Source organism: Schistocerca piceifrons, chromosome 2 (assembly GCF_021461385.2).
Source record: "Schistocerca piceifrons isolate TAMUIC-IGC-003096 chromosome 2, iqSchPice1.1, whole genome shotgun sequence".
In the NCBI taxonomy this organism is placed as follows: Eukaryota; Metazoa; Arthropoda; class Insecta; order Orthoptera; family Acrididae; genus Schistocerca; species Schistocerca piceifrons.
The window spans coordinates 732,880,897-732,895,520 of NC_060139.1; the positions used below are offsets into that span (position 1 = coordinate 732,880,897).

The following is a 14,624-nucleotide window of genomic DNA, read 5'->3' on the forward strand; positions in this document are numbered from 1 at the left end:
ATGTATTTTCACTTTTTCAACCATCCATTTCCACATGTTTATTGCATAACTTCTTTTATAAATCAGTCCATTAACATGATGCAGATACATTTCTTTTCTATGAGAACTTAAACAAGAGTGCTGCTGGTCCAACAGTAATTCAAAAAGCTTCCTTACATTACAACCAGAAAACATCATTTGTTTTTCTCCTAAGAGATTCGATAAACTTGTTTATTCTGTGTGTGTATTCTGGGTCCATGGACTGCATACCAGATGCCCAGCAAGAAGTCAGAATTCTCCTGTCTTCTGCACACTGCAGCTACATCTTTCCTCATATGCCCTATCTGTAGGAACACATATGGTATGCATAGTAGGTCTGTCAATATTTGACCTACCTACTTTACTTTACTTAAACATCATGAACATCTTTAGCTGAAGTGGAACAGGACTTGATCTACAATGTCCTGTTACACTACACATCCCCATACTCAAGCTAAAGATGTCACTTTATTATTTTCTTTTATAATATACAATTTAAACACATTTCATGGCATATAACTGCCTTCTTATTAAATTTTCTTTTGACATTGATTTTATTCCTTATTGTATTATTACATATGTAAGTATATTTTCTAATATCTCTTTTCCAGGTTGTCATTTAGTATCCATTATACGTAATTGTTGTATTATTTTGTTAAACTACTAATACGCGTTCCTTAAATACCATAACATATAGATTCTGTATTACTGATACTTCCAGTACACATTGAGTGACTGTTACCCTCATGGATAAAAATAATAATAATAAATAAATAAATAAAAACTTTACAAATTTATTTCTTTAGGGCAAGCTTCATGTTTCCTTTTACTTTTATTATTATTATTATTATTATTATTATTGGTCCTGTAGATCATCCATTTAGTACAGCAAAGCACAACATGATATAGGACAAGTCAATTTGAGAATTGTGTTAAGACAGTGTATGTTGAGAGATGGCTGTAGTGGTACATAACTCACATAACAGAATACATATAGGATATAAAGACAAAATATAAAAAAGTGGTGTGTAATGAGAGGTGACAGTGGTGGTACATTCTACACATAGCAGAATACATATAAGAGATACAGACAGAATATAAATGGCATGTTGTTGTTGTTGTGGTCTTTAGTCCTGAGACTGGTTTGATGCAGCTCTCTGTGCTACTCTATCCTGTGCAAGCTTCTTCGTCTCCCAGTACCTACTGCAGCCTACATCCTTCTGAATCTGCTTAGTGTATTCATTTCTTGATCTCCCTCTACGATTTTTACCCTCCACACTGCCCTCCAGTACTAAATTGGTGATCCCTTGATGCCTCATAACATGTCCTACCAACCAATCCCTTCCTCTAGTCAATTTGTGCCACAAACTCCTCTTCTCCCCAATTCTATTCAATACCTCCTCATTAGTTATGTGATCTACCCATCTAATCTTCAGCATTCTTCTGTAGCACCACATTTCGAAAGCTTCTATTCTCTTCTTGTCCAAACTATTTATCGTCCATGTTTCACTTCCGTACATGGCTACACTCCATACAAATACTTTCAGAAACGACTTCCTAACACTTAAATCAATACTCAATATTAACAAATTTCTCTTCTTCAGAAAATGGCATACGATAATTAAATTATCTAACTAAGTAGAAATACCTACAAGTGAATAACCAGCTTATTACAAGTAACTAAAATTTTGTTTCAAGAAATTCATGTATGGAATAGAAACAGTGATTTAGGAGCAATTCCTTTAATTTTCATTATTTTTGGGGTTTTGCTTGTTTTTGTGTGTGTTGGGAGGTGGTTGTATATTTTAATGCCCATACACTTAACCCCATTGGCATATAATTTTATGTTGTTAGCTATAGTTTGTGATTGGGATTTGTTTCTATTGTCATGTGTGTGGCAGTCAGAATTTCTGTAGAGGGATTCCAAGTGCTGAACTGTAAAACAAGCTAGTTCCATTATATAGAGGCATGGCAGTGACAGAATTTTTAACTGTTGGAACAGTGGTTTGATTTGATTTTTTATTGGTCCAGTTTTATCCTACAGCACAAATTGTACAATAGATATTGGTCAGGTCAAAGATAAGTTACAATAATACAGAGTATTAGCAAAATAGCAGGCAAATTAAAAATAGGTACCTATTTTAAAAATACCTGGAAATACACCAGTTTTTAAAGAGAGGTTGAAAATTTTTGCCAAGGGGTTTGCTATGTGGTGAGCACATGCTTTTAATATGAAATCAATTACTTCATCAAGACCACTTGACATTTTATTGCTTAATGATTTAATTTTACTTATAATTGTTTGTTTCATATACATACATAGAAGCAATCGAGATCACTAACTTGCTGGAGAAACTTGAGACTGGTCCTTGACAGTGTACTTGAATGAGGTCTTAAGCTATTGAAGTGAAGTATTCATGAATTTTTCCACAACTGAATAACATACAAAGGTTCTTTATATTTAAGATCAAGAACATTAGTTGGTTTTATTTTTTGTGTCATCAACAACAGAGTATATCTTGAAATTTCAAGTTACATCTGGGGCTATGGGTAAGTACTGCACAACTTACTTTTATTTGAAAGTTAAAGTGACCCACCCTCAACTATTTCATAAAAGTGGTACAGACCATTTCACTTGTGAATTGGCATGACCTATGGTATAAATCAGTACTCCAGGACCTGTCTACCCACATATATCCAATCCCTCATGAGTCCACATTCTCTGTATGTCTTTTTTTTTTTTTTTTTTTGTCAGACAATACCTGTCAGCATCCTCCACAATTTGATCGATGAAGAACGAAGAGGTTTGTTAATACTTTTCTTCAAATTTTACCCTGTTATGATTTCAACACTTTTCTTCTCTGTCTATGTATTCTTTGTCCTACTCACTACCATTTTCATTCATATTTCTCTCACCCAAATGTTTTAGATGCTTATCAGTAATACTTCCTATTTTAACCCACTGGGTTCTTCTATCATAATTTATGTGGACCATTTAGTGTGTCATACATTATTTCATGGGTGTACCCTTCATTCCCCACAAAATCATCATACAACTACATTATTTATGTCATATTTATGTTAGGTTCTACTAACAAAGTTTGGGTGCAAGAAAGAGGCCCAATTTGTACTGGGGTTCTTGTTTCTTGTTTAATTAGCTTACCTTTATTTCTAACTATACAATCCAGTTACAGGTAATATCAGTAATATTTCCTTCATTTTTCATATTCTAAACAACTCTTTGGATATTAGAGAAATTTCACTACCAAAATCTACATATATCTCTACAACATATCCACGCAAAACTTCAGATACTGCAGGTTTAAACATTTAGGCATTATTATGGATTTCCAGTCCTGACAAAACTCTACCATCTGGTGAGCAAGATGTATGAAACAGGCGAAATACCCTCAGACTTCAAGAAGAATATAATAATTCCAATCCCAAAGAAAGCAGGTGTTGACAGATGTGAGAATTACCGAACAATCAGTTTAATAAGCCACAGCTGCAAAATAATAACACGAATTCTTTACAGACAAATGGAAAAACTAGTAGAAGCCGACCTCGGGGAAGATCAGTTTGGATTCCGTAGAAATACTGGAACACGTGAGGCAATACTGACCTTACGACTTATCTTAGAAGAAAGATTAAGGAAAGGCAAACCTACATTTCTAGCATTTGTAGACTTAGAGAAAGCTTTTGACAATGTTGACTGGAATACTCTCTTTCAAATTCTAAAGGTGGCAGGGGTAAAATACAGGGAGTGAAAGGCTATTTACAATTTGTACAGAAACCAGATGGCAGTTATAAGAGTCGAGGGACATGAAAGGGAAGCAGTGGTTGGGAAGGGAGTAAGACAGGGTTGTAGCCTCTCCCCGATGTTATTCAATCTGTATATTGAGCAAGCAGTAAAGGAAACAAAAGCAAAATTCGGAGTAGGTATTCAAATCCATGGAGAAGAAATAAAAACTTTGAGGTTCGCCGATGACATTGTAATTCTGTCAGAGACAGCAAAGGACTTGGAAGAGCAGTTGAACGGAATGGATGATGTCTTGAAGGGAGGATATAAGATGAACATCAACAAAGGCAAAACGAGGATAATGGAATGTAGTCGAATTAAGTCGGGTGATGTTGAGGGTATTAGATTAGGAAATGAGACACTTAAAGCAGTAAAGGAGTTTTGCTATTTGGGGAGCAAAATAACTGATGATGGTCGAAGTAGAGAGGATATAAAATGTAGACTGGCAATGGCAAGGAAAGCGTTTCTGAAGAAGAGAAATTTGTTAACATCGAGTATAGATTTAAGTGTGAAGAAGTCATTTCTGAAAGTATTTGTATGGAGTGTAGCCATGTATGGAAGTGAAACATGGACGGTAAATAGTTTGGACAAGAAGAGAATAGAAGCTTTCGAAATGTGGTGCTACAGAAGAATGCTGAAGATTAGATGGGTAGATCACATAATGAGGAGGTACTGAATAGGATTGGGGAGAAGAGGAGTTTGTGGCACAACTTGACCAGAAGAAGGGATCGGTTGGTAGGACATGTTCTGAGGCATCAAGGGATCACCAATTTAGTATTGGAGGGCAGCGTGGAGGGTAAAAATCATAGGGGGAGACCAAGAGATGAATACACTAAGCAGATTCAGAAGGATGTAGGTTGCAGTAGGTACTGGGAGATGAAGAAGCTTGCACAGGATAGAATAGCATGGAGAGCTGCATCAAACCAGTCTCAGGACTGAAGACCACAACAACAACAACAATGGATTTCCTCCTCTAAAAACCATTTCTTAGTAGATATTTGTCTGCTGGAAGCTATCTATTTTTTTACATATAGGCCACATAAATTTTGGTGACATCCTTGTTCTTCACCCTGGAGCCAGGACTCTCTTTGTTTTCCATGATAATTACCAGATAGCTACTTTGCATATTATCTTGGTTAGTATTTATAACCTCTATACAGAGCATACTAGCCTGTGTCATCAGGTTACTTTGGGGTGCAAACACTTGAGACTTAATCTGGTTATTTTCATTTGATTTTATTTTGCTTGTATTATTACCATGTACCTTCAGTAATTATTATCTTTCGTTTATTAAATGTACCGGGCCTTTTAAATAGTTTCCCGTTTCTGTTATTACTGTTTCTTTCCTGGGATTAATGCATTTCATTCTTCTCGGTATTTAATAAAGGGTAGTAGATCTCGTTTGTTTGACCATCCTCTATACCAGATTTCTTTTCTAACACAGTGTGGTTGCCTATATTTTTAACACTTTAAGTAAGTGAATTTCATCTAATACATTGTCTGAATACTTTGCCTTAGTTAAATGTCATTCAATATAATTCTTGCAAATACCTCATGAACTATTGTACTGCTTTGGATCTAAACGCTGTAATGTTAGCTTCTCTTGGGTACTGGTTGACCAGGATTTTCTCTCAAATTTCTCCTGAAAATCCTCCCATGTTTTAAAATCTTCAGAATGAGCATTACCCCATAGTGCTGTGTATCTGGATAAATATCCTAGTATGAAATCTATCTTTCTGTGATGACTCCACTTACTGTATAATTATCTATACTCTTAAGAAATAGATTGGTTCAACTTCCTCCTCCAGTTTAAACTTGAGGAATTGTTTTGCCAAATATAAGCTGTCACTCAGTTGCAAATCTTCTACCAGATCCACACGTAAGCCCACACCATTTCCAATTTGTTTGTTTTGCAGTTTATTTTAAGTGTCTGTAATTGCACTCCAAAGTTTTTGTAATTCTTCTTGGCAATGTGTTGTATTACCCTTGAAGGTGATTGAACTATTCTGTAAACTTACGGTATCATTTACAAAATTTTGAAGTTTGGTTTCTAAAGAGTTAAGTGTATCTTAATGATGTAAGAGCTTGTTATGATCTAAACAGTCTACCTGTATATATTTGTTGGAAATTTTGAGTTGTAATTTATTGAACTTATCTCTAACATTATGCAAATATTGCTCAAACTCCTTATTTACCATTTTATGTACTTTATCAGGCAAATTTTCTGTAAGACTGTTAACCTTTGTGTCAGTATCTGTGAACTTTATTGCCTGTTCTGTTATCTGAGCTTTGAAGTCTTCTTTTATTGTTTTGGTTACCTAGTAATAATTTCTTATATAATATCCTGTTTTATATTAAACTTAACATCTACAATATCTTCTGTTGTAGTATTTATAGTATACAGTTTGTCTGTTAAGGTTTTAATACATTCCTCTGAGCTCTGTAAGGGCAAAGATAATGTTTCAAAATTTGTGATCAAAGTCACAAATTTAGTGTTTAAAGTGGCAAAAAACTTTTTGTTGTCATTATTTTCTGTCAATTTATCATTTAAATGTGCTGTTATGTGAGCACTAGTTTCTTCTAACTTTTGATTACTGCTTTCCATTAACTGTTTATTATTATCAGCTGGTTGCTGCTTCAGCAACTTAAGTATTTCATTTGTTCCTATTTATGAAGGCATGCTTTGTGTCATAATAGGCATTAAGTCATAAATAAATGTTTTATTTTATATATATTAATTATTTTACATATTTATCTTAAATTACTTTGCTTATAGGTTTTTCTTTCCTTTCTTGGAGATGAAGAAAAAAAACACACACACACACACACACACACACACACACACACACAGTATGACAAAATTCACTACTCACCACATGTAGTATCTTGTCAGATGGTGGCTGCTTCTGACAGTTGATGGCGGTATGCAGTCAGTGTTCATAGACTGCAATTAGGTAGGTATGTGCCATCAGTGGTCGAAGATTGTCCCAGGTTGTTGCATTGAGCTGTATCTGTAGTGGCTGTGGGAGTGACAATTTTTGTCTATCACAGATAAGATCTCCATTGGAAGTCTTCTTACTCAGTAATTTGAATGGGAAATATCTCTTTTTGGTGTCAAATCACACTGTAATATTATTGATATTGGTTAGCAACTTTCAATTTAAGTTCACAACTACCTGTATAGCTCCTCATCGTTGTTTGTTTCCTTTTTACCCATAGCAACTGTGTCATCTTGGTATATGTATTCTTTGTTTATTGGGCAAATTCTAAGTCATTAACGCCCTTCTTTTGCAATTTTTCTCTGAGAACACTGTCACCATATGTAGTGAAAAATAAAAATATCCACTTGGTTTTTTGTCATGTTAGTTGGTTCAGTTTAGTTTGGTATTGCTTGGAACTATTTCACTTGCATTCTTTACGGTATGTCACAACGTTCTTTTAAGGAATTACATCTTTTTTTATCACTGTGTAGAATTTTGTGGACCAGTTATGCTGTACCACTCCTGTGCGGACTTCTCCGAAGCATCTTCCTGGCTGTGGGAAATTACTCAAGTTTTCCAACTAACAACTTATACCAAATTATCAAATGATGACTGAACACATATTTTCACTTTAACCATCCATTACCAAATGTTTATTACATAACTACATTTACAATTAAGACCATTCTCATGATACAAATGCATTCCTCCTCTATGAGAACTCAAACAAGAGCACCGCTGATCTAACAGTAGTACAAAAAGCTTCCTTACATTGAAATCCAAAAACATCATTTGTTTTTCTCTTTAGAGGTTCCATAATCCCGTTTATTTTGTGTACATCTGCTGGGTCAGTGGACTGCATACCATATGCTCAGCAATTAGTCAGCATTTTCCTTGCTTCAGTGCACTGCAGCTGTATCGTTCCTTGTACGACCTCTGTGTAGGAACAGATACTGTATGCACAGTAGGTCTGTCAATATTTGGTTTACTTAAACACCGTAAACATTTTTAGCTGATGTGACAGTTCTTCATATAGCAGAATAGGACCTGACCTGTGACACTACAAGAGCAATTGGTTGGGAAATGTTGCTAAGGAGGGGCAGGTTACTCATATTCTAGGCTGAAGGGAACACCCATATTGTCAGGATAAGAAAAAGATGAAGTGGAAGGCATCAGACAGAGTAGCAGGTCAAAGATAAGCAAAGTGATTACTCAGTTCTGTTTCTATCTGGATGAGTACAAGTGAGTACAGTGTATCACCTTAAAATACTGTCTTTTTTTGTAAATGCTTTTAGTTATGAAAGTGAAGGCTCAGCAGGCACTTTTTCACGTTTCTGTTAGCCTAATGGAAATCCTAAATTTTTTGAGTATGCTTTTCTTCCTCCAACTTCAACTTTATTTATAGCTCTCCTTTGTGATCTGTTTACATAAACATACATAAATTTTTCATTACTTCTGTTGTTGGTATTACTACTATCGCATCTGCAGGTTTATCCTCCACATCTTGGATTTGGGACCCCACAGGATTCACTGCAGTCTTGCCTGTCTCTTATGCCCAAGCCACCCAAGAAAGATATTTTGCGCTACATTCAGAATGCAAATAAGGTAATGCTTTTCCAGACAAACTTAATCATGTGTTTTTTTAGTGTGATATATTATTCAGAACAATTTTAAATATCCCCTTATACTTACAGGTTCTGCGATATACAGCTGAAATGGAATGGTCTCATCCAGAAGATGAAGGGCGAAAATTTCAAATTTCGTATTCATTGAGTGACTGTAAAATAACAATTTATGAACCACCTGTTAGAAATTCAGGAATTATTGGAGGGACCTTCCTGAGGGCTACTCTTGTGCCAAAGGATGGGGCCAGTCCCGATTTTCCTGAGTATTACACTCCTGCTGACTTTTATATTGGTAAGTGTTGTGATGTTTTTACCATTGATTGCAGGAAATACCTTTACAAGTTTGACTGTACAGTTAAATATCTTAAAACTGGGAAAATAATGTTGAAGTAGTGTACTAAAGTGTACTAGAATCACTATCAAATGATGTACGACATGGTTATACATGAACTGTTCTATTGTACGGTGGAATTTACAGAGCTTCCACACTGTTGCAACATCAAGAACATACTGCAAGTCTCTGCTTTCTCTTCTCAAATCATCATCTCCCTGGTACATCAGAGAGGTTTTGACCTCCTAAGGCTCTCAATGTTCCCACAGAAAGGCTCTCAATGTTCCCACAGAGCCCCTCCCACAGAGTGCAGAGCACTATGGGTTGTGTTGACAGCAAGTCATGGGTGAGATCACTACACCAACCACGCCATGGCTGCTGCATGAGAAATATATGTTCAGACTGTTTCTTGTTGTGATGTGTGTTGGATGGCAGCCATATGATGGTGGTGAGCTTGTTTGAGGTCTACAGCATGTATAGGTATTTGTTGTCTACTGCAGAGGTGAGAGGGGCATGTTAGCAAACAGCATATATGTTGTATTGCACCAGGTGTTGAAGCATCTGTCTAATTTGACTGCAACATGGTTTGGAGGTGATGTCCAATGTGGGTGACATCGACGGTAGTTCCATAGGTGGTTGCCTAGGTGGTGCTGGTACCAGGGCTGAGGTTGTGGACATTGGCGTAGTCTGTTCATCTGTGCTGGAATCAGGTGACCATAGTCTGTGAGGGGTGCAAGCAACACTGTTGTTGGCTTGTTGCACACTAGTATGTTGAACTTTGTTCACCATGGGACAGCACTTTGAAGGCCCTGTTTATGCTGGCTGGAGGGCTGGACATATGCTATTGTCACAAATCATTATGAACTTACACTGGCAAAGGTCATGATGAACAAAAACTTTCAGCTGCATGTGTGTTGATGGTGGCAGAATGTACATATCCTGTATATGTGCACAAACTCAGTCCACTAATATCGGCAGGTCATTGTCTGCCACATTGAATGTTGGCTGTGCAAAGTTCCTGGGAAGCAATAGTGTTTTGTCATACAGGATCTTGGCAAGTAACACATGGATATCATCTCTGTATGCTGACTGAATGTTGGGGAGCATCCATGGTAGTGCCTCAGACCAGAACCCACCACAGCACGTCAGAGCTGCCTTCACAGTCCTGTGTCAACTCTCAACCATCCTGTTGCTTTTGGTATGGTAAGGTGTGATATGCATGGAATTAATATTGCACAGGTGGAATAGGGTTGTGAAGAGGGATGACTCAAAGTGCCAGCCCTGATCTGTGTTGATCTGTTCTGGGGTTCTGAAGTGCATGATCCACATTTCTATAAATGTGCACACTGCCACTTCCACTGTAATAACTCAGATAAGGACCACCTTGATCCTTCTTGATCTTCTGGTGATGGCTGAAAGCCTTCCAACCAAGGAGGGGGTCCTACAGTGTCAATATGTATGTGTTTGAAACATGCTTTGGATATCAGAAAGTGTCCAGCTGTGGCTGGGTGTGTCGAGCAGTTTTGCTTCATTGACTAGCTTTGTTCTTCTGATTTCTGGGTGGTTCAAGTTGTGTAGTTTGTGGAACATTTCCTGTAACATTCTGAGTGGCACAATGGGGCATATTCTGTTTTGGGACAACGTCACACAGCAGTGTTAGCTATGTGTTGGGTAAGGTTCGATGTTCAAATCCAAGTTTGGTCATTTATTTTATCATGAGCTTGTTGATGGAAGAGTCATTGGCTAGCTCTGTGGCCTTGTGTTCATAGTTGTATTGTAACAAAATTGCACCAATCCAAGAGAGGTAATCAGTGATTATGTTGTCTACCCCATGAACATATGGGTGGCTTGTGGGAGAAGATGTTACCATTTGGTATTCATAATGTGTGCCCTGCTGTGACGTTATGATATGCAGCAGTCTATGGTTGTGGCACACAGGTGGCATGAGCCCAGTGGGAATTTTAAGCAAAGGTTTGAGACTATGTAGCACTGATTGTCAGACAACTGATTCATTGTGCACCCTAATTAACATTCATTCCATGGGACAGGGTGGTTGCTGACCAACAAAACTGATGTGCAACTGGTTGTGATGAAACAGAATGTGGATGCTCATATCCAGAACACAACAAGGTAGGTCGAGTGGTGTGGAACCAGCAGTTACATCATGTTGTGTTAGGCAATGACACATTAAATTGTTTGGGGTGGCACAATCCAGCTTGGGCTATTGCAGAACTGTTACATAGCGTAACCCTGTCAATAGTGAACCACATTACACAATGGGATGCAATTTTTTGTAATCCAAGCACAGCATCGTAGACGTGAATGGTGAGAAAGTGGCACAAGAATTGGGTTGAATGGCAGGCTGACTCATTGCATTGTCCAAGTGAAAGTTATCCAGGGCACTGTGTAATAAGCACATGGCATGTGGTAAGGTGGCTGCCTATTATTTCTTTGGCACATCGGGTCATGTTTGTATGGAATGTGGTTCCTTGTATCCAATACACAGCATGGAGGACGCTGATGGTGTGAGACTTACATGTGGTGAATGCTATGGATTAAACTAATTTGAAGCACTATCTGTCAGTGCATTCACCTCTACCTCTAACAATAGGCCATTGTTGGGAGTTGTCATTGACATTTTTTTACTGTCCATGTGATCATTGTGGAGATTAACAACACTCTCGGTTTTTGCTATGTGACTAGCACAAAAATGACATTGTTCTTCATGCACTGTATGCGCATTGCTGAGTGTAATCCAGTACTGGTGTGGTGGTTGCTGTAGAATGTATCGGCCACATTGTTGTGATATGATCAGAATGAATATTGTTAAATGGTGAAATCACATGTTCAGAGAGCAGCACAGGTCACTAGTGCAGAAGTAGGGTACTAATATGTACTAGAACCACCACCAAATGATGTACAACAAGATTATACATGAACTGTTTTATTGCATACAGTAAATTTACAGAGCTTCCACATCATTACAATTTCAAGAACATACTGCTAGTTTCTGATCTTTCCCCCCCCCCCCAAAGATACTCTCCCTGGGATGTCATTGAGGTTTCAACCTCTTGAAGCTCTTGATGTTCCCATCATCCACTAGAATTCTTCATTTCTTAACATTAACAGAGATCATTAAGTAATTTATGTACGAGGGTTGGAACTTAAATAGTGGCAACTATTTATCCACAACCAATATAAAAGAGTTACATGTTTGCACCTGTTACTGTCCTTCAAAGTAGTCACCAGCATTGTGTAGAACCCATTGCCAGCAATGTGGAAGGCATAATATACCATTAGCAGAGCCTGTTTTGTTGATAGTGTGAATGGAGCAGTCTAAAGTTATGGTGATTCTTGTGTACGACTGTGATGGTGTTATCCTAACACATTACATTCCTCCACAGCAGACCATCAGTCTACAGTATTACTGTTCATTTTAGGAGCATCACCTGCGACCAGCTTTCCGAAAGAAACGGCGACACTTTCTGCGCAACCCACCCATCATTTTGCACAACAATGCAGGGATGCATACAGCGCAGGCTGTGGCTGCCCTGTTCGGTCAATGGGACTGGGAAGTACTGTACCATCCACCATACTCCCTGGACTTACGTCCTTGTGACTTTGATTTGATCCCAAAGATGAAGGAACCACTTCGTGCCATTCGCTTCAGAACTGTTCCAGAGATTCGACAGGCAGTAAACCGCTCCATTCGCACCAACAACAGAACATGCTCTGCTAACAGTTTACTATGCCTTACACATCACTGGCAACAGGTTCCACACAATGCTTGTGACTGCTTTGAAGGATAGTGACAGGTGGAAACATGTAACTCTTTTGTATCAGTTGTGAATAAATAGTTGCCACTATTTAAGTTCTAACCCTTGTATGTTAAATAATTAGTTAAAAACAAAATATGTCAGTAACCCCCTTCAGAAAGTAAAGTAGGAGAGACTGCAGACATTGATCAGCTTGTGACATCATTTTGGGAGCTAAAACAACTGCTGCTCCTTAGTGTTATTAAATGGTTGCTTAAAGGTCAGAAAATGGTAACAGTGTATCACCTCTAAGTGGACCAAGCCTGGTAAAACACACTGCTGTTAAAACCAACCTCGGAGTAATGAAAACTACACTTTTTCAAAAAATCTCTTATTTTTAGTGTAATATATATTGATTACATGAATATGTGTTATAAAACAAAATTTATCTATGTGCCATAAGTATAGACCCTTGTCTATATGGATGTTGCTATGTGCCTACATATACATCTACTTTGACTGCTGGGAAGTGCATGGTAGCGGATGCCTCCTATGGTATCACTTTGTAAGATTTATTCCTGTTTTGTTTATATATGGAGGGTGGAAAGAATGATTGCTTAAATGCCTCTGTGCATGCTGTAATTAGTCAAATCTTGTTTTTGTCATCTCTATGGAAACAATTCATGGGATGCTGTAGTATTTTCCTAGACACCTCACTTAATATTGGATCTTAAAACTTAGTAAGTAGGCTTCTGCAGAATAGCTGACATCTGTATTAAAGTGTTAGCCAGTTCAAGATTTTCTTTGATGCTCTCTTGTAGGTCAAACACCTGTCACTATTCATGTTGTCCTTTTTTTGTATATGTTAGTAACCCCTATTAGTTTTCTTTGCTATGGGTTGCACACACTGAACAATTTTCTATCACAGGTTTCGTGAATATTTTGTAGGTAAGTTCCTTTGTAGACTGATTGCTTGAGTGCAGAATGAGTTAATTGTGCTCGTAAGTAGTGGAAAATTATTTTCTTACTGTCAAGCAATTGGATGCTGCTATGAATGGGTGTAGTTTGTCAAATGCTGAGAGTCATATACCAGAGATACCAAATGCATGTGCAATATCTCCAATAGATATTTTTGTGCAAGGTGACTTTCTAATGTAGCTTTCTGCCACCAGAAGTGCCATGTCATGTAACTCAGTTTGAATCGTATGACTGTTAGATATAGTGCTTGGACAGTCTGTGTAGTAGCAATCACAGAGCCAAAAAGATATGCCTGTAGCTGTAGCAGGTTATCTAATACACAGTAATTTTGTTAAGTTCATGTTTTTCATGTATTTCTGCGAAGCAGTGAATTTTACCTGTGTATTTCAGTGTGTAGCCTAGTGTTTAGTAATTTACTCTAGGTTGGTTATTTTTCATAAATTTAAATGTGTTAGCTTTGTGTGAGATGACTGTAGGGAGACTAGAAGTAGCATAGCAGCAGAACTTAGACAGTGACTTCTTGGGTGAGTGGTACATTACTTGCAATATAGACAAAAGTTTGTTGAATATGGGTAAAGACCTGCACCTGTTGTGTACAGACACAGAGGGCATTGTCTTCTGTCCATAAACAGCTGGTAGCCGTGTTGGCGACAGTCAACAGGATTCATGATGCCCTGGGCTACTGTGGCATTGGGGCACCTGAGACAAATGCTTTAGCACATCTGGAGTCTAGAACATCACATGGAATCCCTGCTGTCACTGCACCATCCAATTCACACATCCCTGCAAGTCAAAATTTGCACAGTGGTGTTTGATGTGTGGTAAGGTTGGGGGAATTTGTGGGAAGAAGGTGAAAGTGGGTAATGGCCATAAGGCTGCCCCCTAAGCCTCAAAAACAGGTTTGAGGTATTGCCTACTGTTGAAAGAACATGTGAGTCAGCATGAGATGCCATACCTATTGGGACTATGGCCTATCTTCCTGAGAGGTCCAGACAAGAGCATAAGGTTGGATTGCTTATCATTACGTGCTCCAATACTAGGCAAGTGATGGAGATCCTCAAGCAAATAGAAGTAAGATTGACAAACTAGGCCAGTGTCCCCTCTGTCTGGTGGCTGGGGGGTTTCATCCAAGATGAG

General features: G+C 37.9%; 1 protein-coding gene across 1 annotated transcript in view; it reads left to right on the forward strand.

Annotated features, from left to right (window-relative positions):
* The window catches only part of LOC124777302 (EF-hand domain-containing protein 1-like), a 203,751-nt gene that overhangs the window by 162,290 nt on the left and 26,837 nt on the right, over positions 1-14,624 (forward strand). The window contains exons 9-10 of the mRNA XM_047252653.1: positions 8,287-8,403; positions 8,493-8,715. Coding sequence (XP_047108609.1) covers positions 8,287-8,403; positions 8,493-8,715 — 340 coding nt within the window. The remainder of the gene's footprint in view (positions 1-8,286; positions 8,404-8,492; positions 8,716-14,624) is intronic.